Source organism: Podarcis muralis, chromosome 1 (assembly GCF_964188315.1).
Source record: "Podarcis muralis chromosome 1, rPodMur119.hap1.1, whole genome shotgun sequence".
NCBI lineage: Eukaryota > Metazoa > Chordata > Lepidosauria > Squamata > Lacertidae > Podarcis > Podarcis muralis.
The window spans coordinates 82141929-82164316 of record NC_135655.1 but is presented as its reverse complement, the minus strand read 5'-3'; the positions used below and the strand labels follow the sequence as shown (position 1 = coordinate 82164316).

General features: G+C 42.1%; 4 protein-coding genes across 4 annotated transcripts in view; all 4 read right to left on the bottom strand.

Moving 5' to 3' along the window:
* Nucleotides 1-22388, bottom strand: part of LOC114601534 (apelin receptor) — a 492419-nt gene that overhangs the window by 385835 nt on the left and 84196 nt on the right. The gene's annotated exons all lie outside the window — the stretch shown is intronic.
* Nucleotides 5811-7048, bottom strand: LOC144327793 (olfactory receptor 5G9-like). The gene has a single exon (XM_077928729.1). It carries the CDS (start codon nt 7031-7033, stop codon nt 6209-6211), a length of 825 nt encoding a protein of 274 aa, XP_077784855.1. The 5' UTR covers nt 7034-7048; the 3' UTR covers nt 5811-6208.
* LOC114601560 (olfactory receptor 5J3-like) lies at nt 10883-11900 on the bottom strand. The gene has a single exon (XM_028738820.2). It carries the CDS (start codon nt 11898-11900, stop codon nt 10911-10913), a length of 990 nt encoding a protein of 329 aa, XP_028594653.2. The 3' UTR covers nt 10883-10910.
* Nucleotides 14247-15220, bottom strand: LOC114601568 (olfactory receptor 5AP2-like). Its single transcript, XM_077928638.1, has one exon. The coding sequence runs from the start codon at nt 15104-15106 to the stop codon at nt 14249-14251; it is 858 nt and encodes a 285-aa protein (XP_077784764.1). The 5' UTR covers nt 15107-15220; the 3' UTR covers nt 14247-14248.

The window sequence follows — 22388 nt, the reverse complement described above, 5'->3', positions numbered from 1 at the left end:
ATGGACACTGGCTGGTTCCTGACTGTTGTGAGCTGGTGACGCAGTGGACACAAGGACAACAGCTGCAGCGTGTGAGTGCTGGGTGCTGTGGTTCCTGTTTTCTCTCCCGATGGTCGTGAGTAGCTGGTTCCGGGTTCCAGGGACATCGCTCTCAAGATGGCCTCACAACCAGTTCAGATGGCTTTTGAGCGTCTGAATGACTCCAATTACTTGCTGTGGTCGGAACGCATGCAGGCAGTGCTTCAGAGGGATCGGCAAGTGGTAAGTTTCCTGCGAAGCCTGATGATGAAGACCTCGATAAAGACCAAAGAGCAAGGGCCACAATTGTCTTAGGGCTGGAAGATTCCCAATTGCCGTATGTGAGGGGAATCAAGACAGCTAGAGGTGTGTGGCAAGCACTTAAAGAACTCCATGTGCGTGAGACAGCAGTTTCCAAGCTGCTCATTCGCAAGGCATTGTACAAGGCAATGTTACAGCCTGGGGTTACAATGCAGGAACACCTACACAGTTTACAGTTAAAGTTTGCTGCGCTACAGGAAAGAGACTGTGCGTTAGACCAGCAGGAGAAGGTGGCTATTATTTTGAGTTCTCTCCCAGAAAGCTGGGATAATTTAGTTTTGTCTCTAGAAGGCATACAGGAGCGTGATTTATCAGTCAGTTACGTTACTGGGCGTTTGATTGAAGAATGGCAAAAGAGGCAAGAAAGGTCATTTGCTGCAGAGGCTTCTACAGGCAGGCGGTTTGGAAGGAGTTCTCAAGCCGTGCCAGAGGTGAAGCAAAAGCAGCGTACCAGTGAGGAGTCAGGGTTTGCTGTTAGGCGTTGTTTCCGATGTGGGTCTTCAGCGTATCTAAAACGACAATGTCTGGAGTTGGTCAAGTCTCAGTGGCCAGTGCAGGAGCAGAGACAAGATCAGCAGCAGCAGCGTAAAAAGAAATTCTTCAAATGAAAACAGTCGGCTCAGCTGGTGACCGCCGAGGTCAAGATTGCTGATGAGAAACAAGCTGTCTGGGTGGTCGATTCGGGAGTGTCTCGGCACATCGTAAATTCAGATGAATTGTTTGTTTCCAAGAACTCAGCACAGCGCAGCCAGGTGGCTCTAGCAGACGGAAGTACTTCCGAAGTGATTTTGGGGGGTGCAGTTTTTGTTCCTTGTCTTCGTGAATGCCTGCAAAATGTACTTTGTGTGCCTTCATTAAGGAGCAATCTGATATCTGTAGATTGTTTGCTAAAAGCTGGGTTTAAAGTGCATTTTGAAGGAGACAGTTGCATTATTAAGAAGGCTGGTGAGATTTTAGGCACTGCTTAGTCAGAGGGAGGCTTGTTTTGGCTTAAAGCAGGATCTCAAGTTGCAGCAGTAGTCAGTAAATCTCAGCCTGCAGTGAATAACAAAGCTATACATGACAACTGTGTCCACTTATTGCATAGGAAAATGGGGCATTCTGGCTGGAAAAGTGTACTAAAAATGTCTGAATTGGCTGTTGGGGGTGATTTAAAGAGTTGTAACAAGTACCTTGATTGTAATGTTTGTAAAAAGGTTAAAACCCACAGACTCTCTTACCCCAGAAGTGACAGAGTTAGTGAGTCACTGCTACAGCTGGTTCACATGGACGTAATTGGTCCATTTGCAGTAAGCAGGGGTGGATCACATTTTTCATTAACAATTGTGGATGACGCCACGCGTTACTCTTGGGTTTTTCCCATGAAGAATAGGGGTGACGTGTTCACTAAGTTTAAAGGCTGGGTGGCATCTGTGGAAAGATTTCTTTCCATTAAACTCAGAAGGATTCAGACGGACAGAGGTGGCGAATTTATGTCAAATGCTTTTAGAGATTGGTTACAAAATCGTGGCATTGGGCATAGAAAAATGAACGCTTTTTCCCCAGAGGAGAATGGCGTTGCAGAGCAAAAACACAGATCTTTACAAAATATGATGTTTGCCATGCTTGATGATGCTGATTTGCCCATGTCTTATTGGGGGGAGAGCATGCTCACCGCGTGTTATCTCCAAAATAGGCTCTTTCATCAAACAATAGGTACAACTCCGTACTTTAAATTGTTTCAGAAAAAACCCAAAATTGACCATTTGCATGTGTTTGGATCAAAAGCCTGGGTATTAATTCCAAGACAAATGAGAAAGAAGGGAGATCCTAAGACCAAACAGTTAGTGTTTGTGGGTTACCAGGAGCTGGGAAAAGGTTTCCGCTTTGCTGAAGGGACAAATGGCATTGTGATCTCCAGGAATGCCAATTTTTGTGAACATAGTGGCTGGGAGAGACAACATGCCAATACTGAGGTTTGGTTTGAACCTTCCCAGGAGCTTCATGACTCTGAAGGTAAACATAGAGAATCAGAGTCTGAGGGGGAGGAAAGTTCAGATAAGAGCTCTCAAGAAAGTGGAATTAGCCAGAGACCAGTTGCTAAGCAACAAAAGAGAGGTCGTAGTTCTGAGGAGGAAAGTGGGTCAGAAGAAAAAAATTCTCCCAGAAGATCTAAAAGACAAAACAAAGGAGTGCCTCCGGTGCATTTTTCTCCAGATACTGCAAATGTGTTTAGTGTAATTGCAAAGCCCAAGAGTTTTCAGGAGGTGTTAAAGTTACCAAAAGAGGAGGCAGAGCTCTGGAAACAGGCAATGGAGGAAGAGATGTCCTCTCTGAATGAGCACAAGGTCTTTACACCAGTAGCAGCGCCTGAGGGGGCAAAGATTGTAGGCTGCAGGTGGGTGTACAAACTTAAGCCTCTGGTGACAGGAAAGTACAAATACAAAGCTCGTTTAGTGGCTCAAGGATACTCTCAGAGGCCTGGAAAAGATTATGACGAGACTTTTTCCCCTACTGCTAAGGGGGACAGTGTAAGGCTGATTCTAACGCTTGGAGCAAAGAGAAAACTCCTGTTAAACCATTTTGATATCCAGACTGCATATTTACATGCATCAATATCAGAAGACCTGTATCTAGCCGAACCGCCTGGTTATGAGACAGGTTCCAATAGAGTGTTGAAATTAAACAAAGCTCTATATGGTCTCAAACAGGCTGCAAGATCTTGGAACAAATGTTTCCATGAGGCCTTAGTGTCATTTGGTTTCAAGCAGAGTACAGCTGGCAATTGTGTTTATGTACGTGGTACAGGCAGTGATCAAGAGTTTTGTCTGATTTATGTAGATGATGTATTGTATGCTTGCAAAACAGATAAACAAACTAAAAGGTTTGCCAAGCAATTGTCCAGTAAGTTCAAAATGAAAGACTTAGGCCCGGTTAGGACATATCTAGGGTTGGAAGTGTGCTGGGCCCAAGATGGCAGCTGCCTAATTAGTCAGCAGAACAAAGTTAAACAACTACTGACTACATACGGAATGCAGGATTGCAAAGGGACAGTGGTGCCTATGGATCCAGGTTTCATAAAAACACTTCATATAGATGAGAGTCCTGAATTTGAACATCCTGATGTATATCATTCTGTAATTGGAAGTTTATTGTATCTAGCACAGTGGTCCAGACCTGATATTAGCTATGCAGTAGGCATATTAAGTAGATTGGTCTCAAAACCCACACTAAATGCCTGGAAAGGGGTAAAACAAGTTCTGAGATACCTCAAACAGACAATTGGCTATATGTTACAATTAAATTCTTCAGAGGATGAAATGTTGAGTTGCTACTGTGATAGTGACTGGGGAAATTTGCCAGATAGAAAATCTGTCACAGGACTAGTCATAATGGTCGGTGGAGCTTTAATCAGCTGGCGGTCACACAAGCAAGACGTTGTAAGTGTGTCATCAACGGAATCCGAGTACGCCGCATTGAGTGAATTGTGCAACGAGGTGATTTATTTCAAGCATTTGTTAGCAGATTTAAATGTCAATTGTTGAGAACCAGTACAAGTTTACATTGATAATCAGGCTTGTATAACCTTAAGTAAAACAGAGGGTTTCAAATCACGTTCCAAACATATCTCTGTAAAATACCAAAATGTACGTTGCTGTGTACAAGACAATATAATCACATGTACTTATGTATCAAGTGAAGAAAATGTAGCAGATGTATTAACAAAACCATTGGCAAAGATAAAGAACAAGCAAATGTGCAAGGGTTTAGGTTTGCTGGAAAAATAATCTCCTACATAGGTGTTATTTGATGTTAATTGTCCAGCAGAATCTGTGAGGGGGTGTTCAGTTTCTGTTAATTGATTCTCATGAAAACTTACAGATTTTGGCTTCACACAAGGCAGTGTCAATTTACTCTTGGCAGAAAGCCAAGGTCTGCTTGACCTAGAAACTACTTACTCTGATTGGTTAATGACCAGCACTCAACTCTGTTATCTAGGAATGCTAGCACAGTTTGGGTTAGGTGTGTTAGGAGTAGGAGTGCTGTGTATGGTTAAGAGAGAGAGAGAGAAAGAAAGGATTTATTTTGCTTTGTTTTGGATGCAGACTCTGCTGGTTTTATTTTTCCTTTTAATAAATCCTGTAAATAGTTATTCTGAGTCTAGCTGACTAGTCATTTCCACCTCAACTAGCTTCTTCGCTGTGCAGGAAAACTCTGCTACGTTTGGGCTAAAGCCATTAGAGCTATGCCTGACACTTCAAAGTTCCATGATTTCCATTGTGATTGCTAAAATCCACCTGACTTCCCATGGTAGGTGCCAAACTGAATAGCCTGAGAAATCCAGCTAGAATCAATTTCAAATCAAGGCAGGGTTCAGTAGGCAAAAAGAAAAAGTCTCCAAGGACCAGTTGATAGCACCAGAAACCTCACTACTACCCTCTGTGACATGGGATATTCATTCACATCCTAGGGGTGGGAACACCATTATCTGATTATAATGCACAGAAAGGCCATTTGGGTGAGATTTCTAAATGACAGGATTCACTGAGATTGTATTTATATCTTAGAAGTTGAAATTATTGGAATTCATATATATGGTTCTAATAAATAAAGTGTGATATATATTTATTTCATTTTAAAGTTCACATTCCACCTTAAATTTCACAAATGGCACCTCAATCTTGCAATGTAAAATATGAAACACCAAACAAGGCACATATAACAATCAATCATCATCATCATTATCATCATCCCATAGCTGCAGCATTGTAAGATCATCCTGAGGCAGCACAGGCCTACCTCAAAACAGTCTGGGGGTGTAAGATGGTGAAGAGGAGGAAGAGGAGGAGCTATCACAAGTTGCCTATATGTGTCTCCTCCTACCTTGACTGCATGTTTAATTGCTGCTTAAAACCCTGTGGTTGGGAGCAGGGCAGAGGGACTGAGCTCACATGGGGAAAATCTGACTTCTCAACAGATCTTTGGGGGCTATTATGAAAACACAATAAAGTCGTCTCTGCACACCACTTAGATTTACACAGCAGGAGGTTTAGCGAGCCCTACAACTTCTTGGCTGTTCTCCTCCTCAAAGAAGATGCCCCTTGAGTCTTGTAGGTTTCACTGAGCAGATGCTAAACTCTGCTCTTGGTTCTTTCAGATGAGGTGGTTATGGAACATGTTATATTGGAATGTAGTCCTGGAAATATCTGTTCATGGCCTTGCTTCTGACTCACTGCGATCTGCTTCCACCATGACCTCCCCCCACATGTTAGTATTCCAGTCAACCGTCAGCCAGCTACACAGCGGCAATCACCCAGCAGCCCATAAACAAAGTTTTATCTAAATACGAATCATTGACATCTTTACGAAATATACGTCTCAAAGCAATCTTCACTTCCTTACTCCTCAAGCTGTAGATGAGAGGGTTTAGCATGGGGATTACCACAGCATACAGGAGAGAGGCAACTTTGTTTCCCTTTGTTGATGTATTAGGTTGGAGATACATAAAGATCAAGCTGCCATAAAGGATGATGACAGCCAGCAGGTGAGAGGAGCCGGTGGAGAAGGCTTTCTGCCTTTCCTCTCAGCTGAGCGGATTCTCAAAATAGTGATAATGGTAGAAGCATAAGACGTAAGGGCTGTCAAAAGGGTGCTTATCGGGTTTAAGCAAACAAATGCAAACCCAACACACTTATTGACACTTTTACAGGAACAGGAAAGTTGTAAGAGTGGCGTACCTTCCAAGTTAAAATGACCAATAACATTAGAGCCACAGAAAGATAAATGAGTCAAACAACCAGGCCCAAAGTTCTTGCCCACCCCTTTCTTAAATTACAATATGTAGAGATGTTGTAAGGAAAGCAAAAGTCATGGAAGTAGGGGCCACCATCTATTTTATAAAAAACCTTTGGAAAAACACAATTTTCCTTCCCAAGGTTTTTCGGAAGGCACTTCTGACCTCTTGGTTCCTCAGACTGTAGATCAAAGGGTTCAGCATGGGAGTGACCACTACATAGAACACAGAGGCTATTTTGTCAAGGTGGTGGGTTTGCCTAGAACTGGGTCTTGCATACATGAGGCTACCAAATCCATAAAAAATGGTGACAACCATGAGGTGAGATGTGCAGGTGGAAAAGGTTTTTCTTCGGCTCCTAGCACAGTGGGTCTTTAAAATAGTGACCAGAACATAAGTGTAAGAGGAGAGAATAGTCGAAGTGGTTGCTATAATATTGAACCCAACAAAGATGAACATCAAAATTTCATTGAGACTAATGTCTGAGCAGGACAGCTGCAGAATGGGAGGAACTTCACAGTAAAAATTCTGAATGATGTTTGGACCACAAAAGGATAGCCTTGATGCAGCAACAGTGTGCACCAAAGCATTTACTGTCCCTGCCACATAGGAAAGAGCAACTAGCTCAATGCACTTTCTTTGGGACATGGTGATTAAGTAAAGCAGTGGGTTGCAGATAGCCACGTAGCGGTCATAGGCCATCACTGCCAGCAGGTAACACTCAGTGGTGGCAAATGCACCATAAAAGAAAAGCTGAGTAAAACAATCAGCAAAAGAAATTACTTTCTTCTCCTTTAAGAGATTGCTTAGGAACTTTGGGGTGACGGATGAGGAGTAACAGATGTCCAAGAAAGACAGGTTGCCAAGTAAGAAGTACATTGGGGTTTGCAATTGTGGGCTGGATCTGATTAAGAGAACCATGCCCAAATTCCCCACCAGGGTGGTGGCATAGACAGCACAGAAGATCACAAAGAGGGCAATTTCCACCTGAGGAAGGTCTGTTAGCCCTGTGAGTAGGAAGCTGTCCACCAACGTGATGTTTACCGTTTGCATCATGGTGACGCTGTGGAGAGGGGAAGAACACAGAAGTCAGCATTGCTTGTTCTTTTAGACTCCCAGGGGCTAAAAGACTGACACAAGCATAGTGGGGAAGGTGCCTCTGTTAATGCTTTACAGTGGTACCTCAGGTTACATACGCTTCAGGTTACATACGCTTCAGGTTACAGACTCCGCTGACCCAGAAATAGTACCTCGGGTTAAGAACTTTGCTTCAGGATGAGAACGAAATCGTGCTCCGGCGATGCAGCAGCAGGAGGAGGCCCCATTAGCTAAAGTGCTGCTTCAGGTTAAGAACAGTTTCAGGTTAAGAACCGACCTCCGGAACCAATTAATTACTAAACCCGATGTACTACTGTATTGGAAAAGCAAATGAAATGAGAGGATCCCTCAGAAGAATATTATGTTCTGGTAGATGCTCTCCACGCAATGAAAAATGTTCAGTGTGCTGCTACAGCTTCATCAAACCTCTGTCATTTCCTAAATATCTCATTGATATTGAACAATATTTTGAATGAGTTATGGTTTTCAGCACAGTAAACTGAAATGAAAAATAACTGAACACTATTTTCAGCAAGGTTTTTATAGGCAAATAGGAGTAGATGGACGTAGGTGGCACTGTGGTCTAAACCACAGAGTCTGGGCTTGCCGATCAGAAGGTCGGCAGTTTGAATCCCCATGACGACGTGAGCTCCTGTTTTTCTGTCCCAGCTCCAGCCCACCTAGCAGTTTGAAAGCATGTCAAAGTGCAAGTAGATAGGTAAATGGCGTTTCCGTGCACTGCTCTGGTTCGCCAGAAGCAGCTTAGTTATACTGGTCACATGACCTGGAAGCTGTCTGCGGACAAATGCCGGCTCCCTCGGCCTATAGAGCGAGATGAGTGCACAACCCCAGAGTCGTCCACGACTGGACCTTTAGGAGTGTTATATAATGATACAATGATATACAGTGAAGGACCCAAAGTCTATATCATAGGTATCTCAGAGCATATAAGTGGCTGCCAAAATGTAGGCATACCAGAGCAGCCAACATGCCCAAAGGAGACATATACCCAAGATAATCCATTTCCATGTGAGATACATAGTTCCCCAAACACTGCCAAAATGAAAAGGGTTCCTGACAGGCAGAAAGACAGAGAACTATTGCCTCAATCAACCATCTCCATATATTGTTGGGCTACAGCTACAATTAGTTTCAAATACTGTGTTCGATTATCAGAGATGATGGGAGCTGTAGTCTAAGACAGTGGGTGGGTAGCAACTTGGGGAAAACTGTCCTATAACTGTCTTTTGTTGAGAATTAATTCCAGGTGCTTTTGTACACCATCATGCATGTTGTATCTGCAGAGGGTACATCAATTAATGCTTCTCTGAGGATCCAAATGATTCACCCTTTCTTATTTCCAAAAAAAACCCCAAAAACTTCTTGCTAGTGAAATATTACACATGGCTAAAGCATATTCCAGCAATACTAATATGCAGTGGCAGCAAAACAGCTGTGCTAGTGTCACAATGGCCTTCTCACATGACTGAAAAAATACATCTGAACTTACTGTCTTCCTCAAAGTTCAGTTGTGTCTTTAATAGCTTGAAGCTTTCTGACTCTTTCAAGCTGAGTCTTCGGTGCAAGTGAACCATTGACTTGCAAAACCAATAGCAAAATGCTTCTAGTGATGTGAAGAAAGCCAGATCTATTTGTGTTCTACATGGCTCTAGGGCTTTTTATTGTCACAGCAAACCATGATGTTGCCTTTGCTTTCTTTTGGATCATTGGGGAAATCTTAATGCTCCCTGAAGTACCTCACATCCCAAGAACATACAAGAAAATATCTAAAATTGACCTCATAGTCATGTAGTGAAGCTGATTTCAGCCAAATTAAAATCTCTCATACATTCTGAAAGACCGCTTAAGAAGTCGTACATTTGGTATATAAGGTAATAATAACTCATATAGCACTAAGTACCACAGCCGATCAATCTAATTCTCAAAGGGAGTAGAAGGATAGTGACAGCCAGCAGGTGAGAGGAGCAGGTGAAGAAGCCTTTGTGCCTGCCCTCAGATGAGCGGATTGTCAAAATAGTGACAATGATAGCAGGGTGTCACTGTCAAAGGACTGTCAGATGGGTGCTTTTCAGGTTAAAGCTAACATATGCAAACATCACAAACTCATTGACACTTGTATCAGAACAGGAAAGTTGAAAGAGTGGAGAACTTTCACAGTAAAAATGATCAGTGACATTAGGACTACAAAACGATAAACGAGTCAAACAACCTTTGTGTATCAGGGAACAGACAGAGCCGGCAATGTATGAACCAGCCACCAGAAAAACACAAACCTTCTGAGACACGGTGACTGTGTAGATGAGTGGATTGCAGATGACCATGTATATTCCACAGCAGCCAGGAGGTAACACTCTTTTGTGGCAAAAGTTGCATAGAAATAGAATTGTCCATAGCTTGTCCAGAAATGTCCATAGCTTGTCCATATATCCCTGTAATTCTCTCACCTGGTGTTTCCTCATGTGAATCGGACCATAGGAGCCTCCACTTAAAGATGCAATAATGGAAAGGGGCTCATCTCTTGTTCTGGACCTGTTATGCAGCTTTTAAATGGCACAGAGATTCTGTCCACAAAAACATGTGGTGTGCATATTTAGTTGTGGCCCCAGGCACAGTGCCGCCCACCCCGTGTCAGTGTCTATTTGTAATATATGATCAATAACTCAGGCAGACAACAATCTGGATTAATAATGGCCACAACTTTATTGATTACAGAATGTAGTAGGAATTTTGGCTCTGGCATTGGGTGTATCTATTCCAACCTCCTGCTGGAGGACTGGAACAGCTGCAGGATCGTGCCAGGATTGTAGCCTCCACAAGATGTTGGCTTCTGCCACACACTTGGCTTCAGGACAGGGACATCCACTGAGACTCCTTCAACAGGGTACCCTGAAAACACCACTGGTTCGTAGTGGGTGATGCACCACATCACCCCACGCTTGAAGGCTAGGATTCAAATCAATGCCTTAACCGCCAGACCGTTAAGATGCCTCACCACCAAACCACCTACAACTGTAAGCAATGGGAGATGCCCTAAAACACATCCGCTATCCAGCACTCATTCCCTGCAGGAGTTAGGTGGATGCTGTTGGGTCTGTTAGAGTCCACCTTATCACATTTTGTATCAGCATGGGAAATGGCACGTCCCCCGCAACACTTGATCAGATGCTGCAATGCCTTGTTGATTTTCGATGACTCATTCTTGTGCATGGATGTTGCTGTCTTGCTTATATAAGGATCAACATTCAGAGAAGGAGTTCATTGTCAGAAAATGTTAGCTGTCCCATGGTGCAACTGGATTCAAGTACACTCTCGGTTTCGGTTCGCAGTTGCTCTGCTAATCTCAGTTCAAGGAAGTCCCCTTTTCCTGTTCTCCACACTCAAAAGCCTTTGATTCATTTATATTTCCAGCTTGGTTACTTCTGGAGATGTTCCAACTGCTGACAACATAGTGTTGGAAAGTCTTGTGTAATGCTTATTCATTCTTAGATTTCTCCCTCAAGTGTGGCTAGAATATCATATAAAATTCTATATCAGATTTTAGCCAGAGAAACTATTTCATCTGAGGATTTAAAGTTGGCTTTAAATTCTAATGATCTTTTTGCACAGCAGAATAGTTTTATTTGCATAAAGACTAAAACTTATGGACCATATTCTATCAGAGCTGCTTTTACCTGAAGTGTTATCTCTTGTGATCTGGAGAAGGTCTAACTTGTATGGAAGGCATCATCCTAGACTGAAAAGCAGCTTTTCTTCCCAGGATTTTTTGGAAGGCAGTCCTGACTTCCTGGTTCCTCAGACTGTAGATCAAAGGGTTCAGCATGGGAGTTACCACTATATAGAACACAGAGGCTATTTTGTCAAGGTGGTGATTCTGCCTAGAACTGGGACGTGTATACATGAAGCTAACAGAGCCATAGAAAATGGTGACAACCATGAGGTGAGATGTGCAGGTGGAAAAGGCTTTTCTTCGGCTCTTAGTGGAATCGACTTTTAAAATAGTGGCCAGGATGTAGGTGTAAGAGGTGAGGACAATCGTAATGGTTATTATTATATTGAACCCAACAAAGACAAAGAGCAAGATTTCATTGATATTGATGTCTGAGCAGGCCAGCTCCAGTATGGGAGGAATTTCACAGTAAAAATTATTGATGATGTTTGGTCCACAAAACGATAGCCTTGATGCAGCAACAGTGTGCACCAAAGCATTTACTGTCCCAGCTGCATAGGAAAGACCTACTAGCTGCATACACTTTCTTTGGGACATGGTGATTAAGTAGAGCAATGGGTTGCAGATAGCCACATAGCGGTCATAGGCCATCACTGCCAGCAGGTAACCCTCAGTGGTGCCAAATGCAGCATAAAAGAAAAGCTGAGTAAAACAACCAGCAAAAGAAATTTCTTTTTTAACTTTTAAGAGATTGGTTAGGAACTTTGGGGTGACAGATGAGGAGTAACAGATGTCCAAGAAAGACAGGTTGCCAAGTAAGAAGTACATGGGGGTTTGCAGTTGTGGGCTGGACCTGATTAAGAGAATCATGCCCAGATTCCCCACCAGGGTGGTGGCATAGACAGCACAGAAGATCACAAAGAGGGCAATTTCCACCTGAGGAAGGTCTGTTAGCCCTGTGAGTAGGAAGCTGTTCACCAACGTGATGTTTCCTGTTTGCATCATGGTGACGCTGTGGAGAAAGGAAGAACACAGAAATCAGCATTGCTTTTTCTTTTAGAAACCCAAGAACTAAAATACTGAAAAAAGCCCAAATTCGTCTCTGATGTTGTATCAAAGTGTTGGAGAAGGCGGAGAGATGGGACTATTCCTCAGAAATAGCTTTTGTTCTGATTGATGTGACCACACAGTGAAAAACACCCTGTACAGGATTAGCACATCAATATCATTTCTTAAATATACTGGACATACATTGATGGTGAACAGTGTTTGAATGGGCTTTGGTTATAAGCAAGATAAGGGGCAATGAAATATAATAACAGATTGTCGTCTACTAGGTTTTTGTAGGAATGTTTTTAGTAGGAATGTTAGACATTGCAGAGTCATGTGTAATTATACAACCAAAATACAAGTACTGTATATGCAAAGTCTCAAAGAGGAAGAAACAGCCAAGAAGCCAGTTGACTGCAGACTTCGACCATGTACATAGAGCCCTCATAACCAAAGTGTGCCTTCCATTTCAATGCAGATGTACATACTTCCTCACAGACCATCAAAATTAAAAGGGGTTTTGACCAGTAAGAAGACTGAATACTATTGCTTAGAGCAGCCTTTCCAAACCTGAGGCCTTCCAGATATTTTTGAACTATTGCCATTTCCAGCCTACATGTTCAATCATCAGGGATGGTGAGAGTTGCAATCTAAAATTCTGATGGGCACCACCTTGCGTTAGGCTGCCCTAAATCTTTCCTGTTTTGAGAATTAATTGCTGACGCTATGCTGTATCTGCAGAGATTTCACCAGTGAATGCGTCTTTCAAGTTCCCTACCGTTCTCCTTTTTCCTTATTTGCCAAAATGAAGAGAGAGAAAACTTGTTAAGATCTGCGGTTGGAATGATGTGTGTGTATTTGTGTCTAAAGCATATTCAGGCAATAGCAGCATAAAGCAGCAGTCAGATAGTTGCACTAATAACCACAATTCTTTTTTCACATAAACTGAGAAAATGCTCCTGAACTTACTCTCTTTCTTGAAACTTCATTGTGCCTTCAATAGTTCAAAGCATTCTGTTTCTTTCAAGGCGATTTCTCACCTGAATGCAAGTGAACCTGAATCCTTGTGAAACCAATAGCAAAATCCATCTAGTGGTTTGAAGGAAGCCAGATATACTCCAACGCTTTGTGGCTCTAGGGCTTTTTTTTTTTTTTTTTTACCATAATGACAAACAATTATGTTAACTTGGCTTTCATTATGACTAGTGGGGAAATCTTGATGCTCCCTGAAGTACCTCAGATCCCAAGCACATGCTTACAAGACAATACGAAACATTTATCTAATATTTACCCAGTGAAGTCAATGGAGGCCAAATTGCAGTTGCCCCCATACCCAAAAAGAACATTTGAGAAACATAACTTTTTTTATATCAAGTTACATTTAATGAAGCATCATGATCTTTATTCAATGCACCTAACTTTCATAGTGCAGGCAGGCAGAGTCTGAGTAAGGAAGGTATGGCTCTTTCCTTCCTTTTGCCCAGAACAGGATCACTCTAGTAGTGTTGCTAGTGGTGGCATGTAGGTGTGTGTGGATAATTGTTCAAAAAGTATATATCTTAAGAGTGTGCATGTGTATTACTTGGGGGAAAATGTGTGAGGACTATAAAGATGGAAATATATCCTCTCTCTCACTCACACACAAGCATTTCAGTTGCCACTCACTGAAATCGCCCACCCTCTGCCATCCAAAATATTTACACTCTCTCTAGACCCCATCTCTGGGGTTGCCTTCACAGTTTAATGTTAAAGTACCACTTGCTATACTTATGACTAAAGCTTCATTTCTGGCAAAGTGGTGTTCTCATTTCTGTTGCTCTCTGTGTACCTTACGAGGACACTCCGCTAGCGAGACCAAATGAACAGATGTTAGTATTGCTGTGTCCCTGAGTATTGTGAACTGCATGCTAGTTTGGGGCTAGCTCTCCCAGGCAGACAGCAGTCTGTCCTCTGGAAGGATAGAGCAAGGGTCACCATGGGAAACCCTGACCTTGGCATAATTAAAGTTCTCATAGTCGTTCATGTTCTGGATGAGCTTATTCCTGGAACATGGAGAAGTAATCTGCAAGTGTGTTTCGAGACACTTGCCCCAAGAAAATCTTGCAGCTTTGAATGTTGCTATACCATGATGTAGCAATATTCCAAAGGCATTGTTGAAGAAGAGGAGGATTTGCTGCCATGCTGGTAGATCAGCAGCTACACATGCTTAAACTGTAAGTGTTGGAATAAACGAACAGCAGAGCAGTTTTATTTGCATGTTATGAGACAAAATGTTGTGGACCATCCTTTTACGTGTAGTGCTATCTCCTGCAATCTGGAGAAGGTCTAACTTGTATGGAAGGTATCATCCTAGACTGAGAAGCAGCTTTTCTTCCCAGGATTTTGCGGAAGGCACTCCTGACTTCCTGGTTCCTCAGGCTGTAGATCAAGGGGTTCAGCATGGGAGTTACCACTACATAGAAGACAGAAGCCATTTTGTCAAGGTGGTGATTTTGCCTAGAACTGGGACGTGCATACATGAAGCTAGCACTGCCAAAAAAGATGGTGATGACCATGAGGTGAGATGTGCAGGTGGAAAAGGCTTTCTGTTGGCTCTTAGTGGACTTTATCTTTAAAATAGTGACTAGGATGTAGGTGTAAGAGGTGAGAACAATTGTTATGGTTATTGTTATATTGAACCCAACAAAGATAAAGAGCAAGATTTCATTGAGACTAATGTCTGAGCAGGCCAGCTCCAGTAGGGGAGGAATTTCACAGTAAAAATTATTAATGATGTTTGGTCCACAGAAGGATAGTCTTGATGCAGCAACAGTGTGCACCAAAGCATTTACTGTCCCAGCTGCATAGGAAAGAGCAACTAGCTCAATGCACTTTCTTTGGGACATGGTGATTAAGTAGAGCAATGGGTTGCAGATAGCCACATAGCGGTCATAGGCCATCACTGCCAGCAGGTAACACTCAGTGGTGGCAAATACACCATAAAAGAAAAGCTGAGTAAAACAATCAGCAAAAGAAATTACTTTCTTCTCCTTTAAGAGATTGCTTAGGAACTTTGGGGTGACGGATGAGGAGTAACAGATGTCCAAGAAAGACAGGTTGCCAAGTAAGAAGTACATGGGGGTTTGCAGTTGTGGGCTGGACCTGATTAAGAGAATCATGCCCAGATTCCCCACCAGGGTGGTGGCATAGACAGCACAGAAGATCACAAAGAGGGCAATTTCCACCTGAGGAAGGTCTGTTAGCCCTGTGAGTAGGAAGCTGTCCACCAATGTGATGTTTACCGTTTGCATCATGGTGACACTGTGGAGAGGGGAAGAACACAGAAGTCAATATTGTTTTTCCTTTTAACATCTCAAGATAGGCATACTGGAGAAAGTCCCTCTCTGGTGTGGTATCAGAATATTGGGGAGAGGAGAAGTAGGTTTTGTTCTGCTGAAAGTCAGTCAAACCCCATCAATATTAAATCAGTCACCAGTGTGCTGTTTTCCTTTTACAATACTGTGACCCTATGGAGAGCAGATGAACATTAACAATTAGTGTTTTTTCTCCTTTACAAAACTCAGATATTTGTATCTAGATGATGATGGGGCTCCCTCTAACTTTCTGTCAAAGGAAAATGAAGAAGCAGATTTCTTCAGATGTAGCTGAAGTGGTAGCATAATGCTCTGTCTGCATTAAGAAACTTTCAGGCTGCTTCAGCATCACCTATGATACCTAGATAAAAATATTTTGGTAAAGTATGAGAATCACATAGTTTACAGTGAATAACCCAGAGTTATGAATTGTAGACTTGACTGGGGTTCTAGACAAAGGTCTAACCATGGAGTCATGCCAAGGCAATCAATTGTCTAGGACACATTGGGCATCAGATCTCAGCTCACACTGGCTCATGAATAAGCTTCTCTAATTTACTGCTTAAGAGTCATGGACAGAGGTGACAGAGAACTATGATCACTACCATGTAGCTCACAAAACCTCAGAATAGACAGGTGATTTGGTCTGAACCTGAATACACATCAAATAAGGGCAAAATTAGCTGTGTTGTGGAATTGTCTTTTCCCAGGACAGTTTCAGGACTTCTTTTTTAGCAATATCATTTAGTCCAGAAATATTTCATGATTTATTCTTTGTCAAGGGATGTAGTATTTACATTTAAAATATGATTGCTGATCTGCTTACCCTTGCAATTCTGATGGACAGAAGCTCCAGCAGTAGTCCTGCTTAAACTCATGACCATTGTGGTTTTTAAGGTACTTTGTGCTACAGAACATAATGTGTGCATGCCAACCAGAAGCAAGAGACATACTTTTTACAGGTGAGCAAGTGCCGTTCTTTGCTAGAATTCAAGCCCAGCTGTGCTCATCACTAGGCACTCAGCCTGTGCCAGTATATATCTTTCGGACAGTAAGGGCTGTTTTACAGTGGAATGGACTATCTCAAAAAGAGGTGGATTCTGCTTCATTTGAGGTTTTTAAACAGAAGTTGGATGGCCATCTATTAGGGATTGTTTTAGCTGTGATTCCTGCATTGCAGGAGGTTGGACTAGATGACCCTTGGGGTCCCTTCAATTCTATAATATGGAAGTCAAAATAGCCTGAGGTTTGAAAAGTTCTATATACACGAAACATTTTTTTCCAAAAAATCCTGGTCTGAACAGAATGAAGTCCCTCAATACTTCAGCCACTTAAACTCATCCTGAGTTGGACACCCCACATTTACTCTCATTTCACTAATTTTAATAATGCTGTATACCTTACTCTTTTGAAACTAATTAAAATACCTCTTCAGCAAAGAACCCCCCCCCCAAAAAAAATAGTTTAATTCCTAAAACTGAAATCTTGAGACTATTTCTTCTGAGGTTCCACTGACGTAAATAAGACTTACTTCCAAGTAAACATGGTTTATTTTCTACCTGGTGATCGTTTGCATTTTCATATCAGTTTGCCACCTTACCTAACACTGCCTAAGTAGATAATTTGTTTCCTTTCATCTCAATATTCTAGCTGCATCTTCGTGTAGATGAGTGGTTTTTCAGTTATATTCCATAGAATCCTGGCATTTCTCAGTTAACAAGGAATGACATACAAGCTTCTTTCCAAGGCGGCTTTTCCACCATTACACACCTTCCCAGTGAGCTCCAGCCAAGTATTCTTGGGTACATTTCAAAGCTGCATTTTCAGTTTTTGTGGAAAAGCAGTACAGCCCAACTCACCTGGTCCCTGAATGAATTTTGTGTGGATTCCTCTGCAATGTTTCCTTGGTACAAATGCACATGTGGGGTCAGCAACAAAGTGTTGCAGTCTGCAGTATTCCTGATCAGCATTCCCTCACCCAGTTTCCTTCCCCACCTCACCCACCCGGTTTTTTGTCTCCCCCTCCCAACATTCAGTCAGCATTCCATGTCCACCATGCATGCCTATGTCACAGGGTTGTTTGGGAGGGCTCTGTCCCCTTTAGTTAGGGACGTTTGCTAAATATTATTTGTCCTCCAGAAAACTTTGGGGTTTCCTCAAGTCTGCCAGTACCTCCCTCATGTTTCATGTGGTTCTGTTTTGGATACCAAAAGATCCACACTCTGGGAATGAGCTCTCTATAGGATGACGATTCATCATCAGACAAGCAGTGTAGGAAATTTCAAAACTACTGTGTAGGTCCTATATCTTCCCCTTAACAGCTGTTTATTTGAGCTGGTCTTGTGAAGCATCACTCATGCTATTTATGTAGACTTTTGTTCAGTACTTCTCTAAATATCCAATCAGTTCATTTTAGTTCATTTTTTTTAAAAAAAAAACCCGCTTCTCTCACAGCTGCCTCTGTGGGGATATTGGTAACTAAAGCATATTCCAGCAAGCTAAAACACAGAGCTGCTTAAAAATTAGCCTGCTAGTAACCACCATGTGCTTCTTACATTGCTTAGACTTAGAAATGCACCAGAACGTACTTGCTTTCTTTCCGTTCAGTTGCATCTTCAGCATTTTGTCATTATGTTTCTTTCCAGTTTAATGCTGATTGCTTGATGGGTTTCTCTGTGTGGAGCGCACAGCAAAATGCTTCTGCCAGAGTAAGAAAATTAAAAAACCTCAAAATAATATTGAAGCTTCCCATAATCACAGCAAAATGATGTTGTTTCTTTTGCTCTCTTTGGAACTAAGAAGGAGAAGACGATCCCATCGAGGAAAGTCTTGGCTTTGGGACCTTATCCCTAAAGGACTACAGACCCATATGAACATTGATTCCTACCAATTACATGGTGAAGACAAATGCGAGCCAAATTACAACTATCTGAAAGATTTGCCACTGGGGAATGTGAAGCACAACTGGGATGATTTAGTGACACTCCCCAAATATTTATTTATTTATTTATTTTGGGTTGTATACAACTAACCTGTCCCGTCAGTGCAAGGATTTCTGCTCATGCAGCTGGACTTCCCTCGCTCTTCTTCCTGTCTCTTATATGCCATTTGCCCTCCCCCAACCTGCTCTGGAGGGTTGGGGGAACCCCCAAAAGAATTTGGGAGGGGACGGGGGGAGAAGAGGGGGGCATAAAGTTTCGTTGCACAATCAGAAATCCTTGCACTAATAGAATGTTCATTTAGAATGTTGGACTCCACCCATTACGTTGATCCTATACCTTCAACACGATCATGCTTCCCACCTGTTTGACACTGTCAGGGCAGCTAATGAAAATGTAATAAAAACAATGTATGGTAAGATAATATTGCATTTTACATAGGGCTTTTTTTTCCAGCCATTAATCACTGGAACTCAGTTCTGGCACCTCTCAGGGGGGTACCATTGCCATCATAAAGAGAACAAGCTTTTTTTATATAGAAAAATAGCACTGCACAAAGCCAAGGATTCTTGACAGGGGCCTAGTTCACATTTTAAACTATGGAAGATAGGAGGGGCATGTGTTGGTCCAGCACCAAGCTGTTGCAGCTCAGTGGATAAAAGCGGGGTACCGTACATGAAGTGTGATTGGTGTGGAGGGGGAGGTTGTTTGCTGAAGCACAGCTTGCAGAAATGATAGCAGAGATTTATCTAAAGCCAGCAATTACCCTCATCTGTCCCAATGCTTGAAAATCGTCTTTGTGTAAGCATTATCCTGGAGAGTCTCCAATCTGCCTTAGGTCCGAATGAGACATGATTTTTATCATATAGTTTGGTGCTGCATCACTGTTTGTTGTTCAACAATTAATGAGCAGGAGTGGGCCCAGTATCCCCGAAGGAGCGTTTCCACCCCCATCGTTCAGCCCAGACACTGAGGTCCAGCTCCAAGGGCCTTCTGTCAGTTCCCTCACTGCGAGAAGTGAGGTTACAGGGAACCAGGCAGAGGGCCTTCTCAGTAGTGGCACCCGGTTTAGTCATGCTGGCCATATGACCTGGAAAGCTGTCTGTGGGCAAATGCCGGCTCCCTCAGCCTGAAAGCAAGATGAGTGCCACAACCTCATAGTCGCCTTTGACTGGACTTAACCGTCCGGGGGTCCTTTACCTTTACTTATGCTTTTTTTAAAAAAATAAATGTAGAAATTAGATGGAAAACAGAAAGAGATTGAAAGTAGACTGATTCATCCATCCCGAGTCTATATTTACATGGTACACTCTCTCTTAATGGTGGAATGTTCTCAAATTCCTATTTATAAGTAGCATCACAATGCATTAGGAACACACACACTGGTTTTGCAAGTGATCACTGATCTAAATAGTTTTTAGTACCTAACAGCACATTGAGGGCAGCAGTTCAATATAATACAGTAGCAGTACCTCTAAAACAGGCAAACCTGTGACCCTCCAGATAGAACAGGACTACATCTCCCGTCATCCCTAACCATGACAATGCTGACTGGGGCTGATGAGAGTGGTGGTTCCACAACAACCGAAAGGCCAAAGATTCACTACCTCTTTTCTAAATTAGATACTTTAATTGGCTACTTTCTGTTAAACATCCTTTATTCATTGCTTTGTATTTATTAATTTTAATTGCTATGTATTTTATAAGCTGCTAGGAGTTGTGTTCACTTCTTTAAATATAGTCTTAATGAAACTTTTAATACACTTGGTTCAGTTTTTTTGTATCATTTGGTATAGTACTGCCACACAGTGGTTGCTGGTTATATTATTGTTGGCATGCTGGAATGTTGGTCATATTTGTTATTAACTGATCGTTTCTTTTATGATGACTTCAAATATAAAATGTTCCTAGTACTCAAACTGAGCTATTTGTTAGCTTGCTGTTATGCTTTGAAATGATTTTGTATTTGCTTTGCATTGTAGTGACGTAATGACATGCATTTTTGTTGTTCTGTTGTGAACTCCCTGGACAGATTTATATGAAGCAGCGGCATACAAATTTAAATAATAAATGCCCATTCAAGATAGGCTAGAACAACAAAATTTTCAAAATATCAACAATAAAAAACCATCAACCACCCCTCCCCACAAGATAACAGCCAATAAAATTTTTCAGTCAGTCAGTTAAAACACCTTGTAGAGCAATAACAAGCCACAATCCAGAGCATTAAACATCAATCATAAATATGTCATGTCATGGTCTTCTGAAAGGCTTGTAGCATGGGAGCCTGTCCACTGACAGGGAGTTTGAAAGTCATGAGGCCACCACAGAAAAGGCCCTTTTCCTTGTTGATCAGCCTCACTGATCTAGGTAGTGGGCACACAAGGAAGGTCTCTGTTGTAGATCTCAGCATGCAAGCAGGCTGATATGGGTGCAGGAAGACCATGAAATAGCTTGGGCACAAACCAGTATAAAATGTGAAGATAAAAAACCAGCACTTTGAATTGGGCTTGGAATTAAAGCATCAACCAGTACAGTCATGGTGTTAACAGAATCTAAGCACCTTAGTCCCCTCAGAGTTCTGGCAGCTGCAGTCTGAACTAGCTGAAGCTTCCAAAATCAAACCTGGACATTTAATTTGTTTTCCTTTCATCTCCACATAAGCAGACTAATCATTGACTGTCACTCCAATGATTGTCACTTTTGCCCCTGTGTGCTTCTAAGACCAGAAAATCCCCAGGGAACAGGTCCCCACGCTGCAAATTCTCAATATAAAGGCTCCTGTCTGTGGGATGCAATGCCATATGTAGGAAGCAGCTTGCTTTGCATGCAGAGATTTCAGAAATTTATGACTGGGTAGAGGTAGAAAAGCATGGAGCGAAGGGAGAATTTCTTTCCATAGAAGAGACAAAGATGCTACGCCCAGAACCAGAACCCAAAATCAGTGCAGGAATAAGCAAAACACTCAGCCCATAAGGGAAGATCTCAGAACCAGACAAGAACACAACCTGGTAAGTTTAAATATCTCTAATACTGGCTCTAGATTAACAACCTAAAGAGGTAATGCAGTTTGAAAATATTTTTTTAGCAAGACCAAAGAAAACAGCCCTTACACAATCTGCCAGGTGATGGAGGCAGAAAACTGAGGAAAGTTAGAGCACCAATTCTAGTCAGATTAGTGAGTGACTCTGTTTTGTTATGTCTAAGTATCGTCCTTAGAAAGCAAAGTTGTAGATTTTGGGTAGAACATTGCACTAACTTAATTTTCTGATCAGTGCAAGCCCTTCTGCTTGTCCAAAGGAATGTTCTCCCCCTTTCTCCCCATACACTGTTCTGAGTGTTCTGTCAACCCTGCAAGGCGAATTAGAGGACACCCATGTGGGAAGGATAGGGGGACTAGCTTCTATTAGCACATCAGCCTATTACAGTGGTACCTCGGGTTACAGAAGCTTCAGGTTACAGACTCCGCTAACCCAGAAATAGTACCTTGGGTTAAGAACTTTGCTTCAGGATGAGAACAGAAATCGTGTGACAGCGGCACAGAGGCAGCAGGAGGCCACATTAGCTAAAGTGGTACCTCAGGTTAAGAACAGTTTCAGGTTAAGAACGGACCTCCAGAACGAATTAAGTTCTTAACCTGAAGTACCACTGTATCTTATTCAGCAGTTAAAATGGACTCCAGGGTTGACTTTCCTCACTGGCACACTGCAAAGTCATATGCATTTATTTGTTTCATTTGCTCAGACTGGAAACTGTATAGTATAACAGGGAGAATTGAGTTCCCAAATGTAGAGGAGGATTTGTTCCCTTAAGAGCAGAAGTTTGTTTCCTAGGTTCTGAGTAACAGATTCTTACAAAGGGAATGTAAGAACTGAAGGGGAGGAAATAAGTTGTAAAACAGGGTTGAGGAACTGGATCTGGCCAACAAATTTTAGTGTCAGTGTTTTTATTATATATAGATATCATTGCAAACTGCTTTGAATTAAATAATATAGCAGCACATATATATATATTTTATAAATAAATAAAACAAGCCAGAACTGAATCTCCCCCACCCGCATGAGCCACATTCAACCCACATGCTTTGAAAGTAAGCCTTGCAGGTGCAAACATGCCCTGTGCAGTACTTTGAAGCCCCCATGATCAGA

Bases quoted from the DNA above. Each gene is read 5' to 3' on its own strand.
- LOC144327793 (XM_077928729.1), bottom strand. From the start codon at position 7,033: ATGGTTCTCTTAATCAGATCCAGCCCACAATTGCAAACCCCAATGTAC.
- LOC114601560 (XM_028738820.2), bottom strand. From the start codon at position 11,900: ATGCAAACAGGAAACATCACGTTGGTGAACAGCTTCCTACTCACAGGG.
- LOC114601568 (XM_077928638.1), bottom strand. From the start codon at position 15,106: ATGATTCTCTTAATCAGGTCCAGCCCACAACTGCAAACCCCCATGTAC.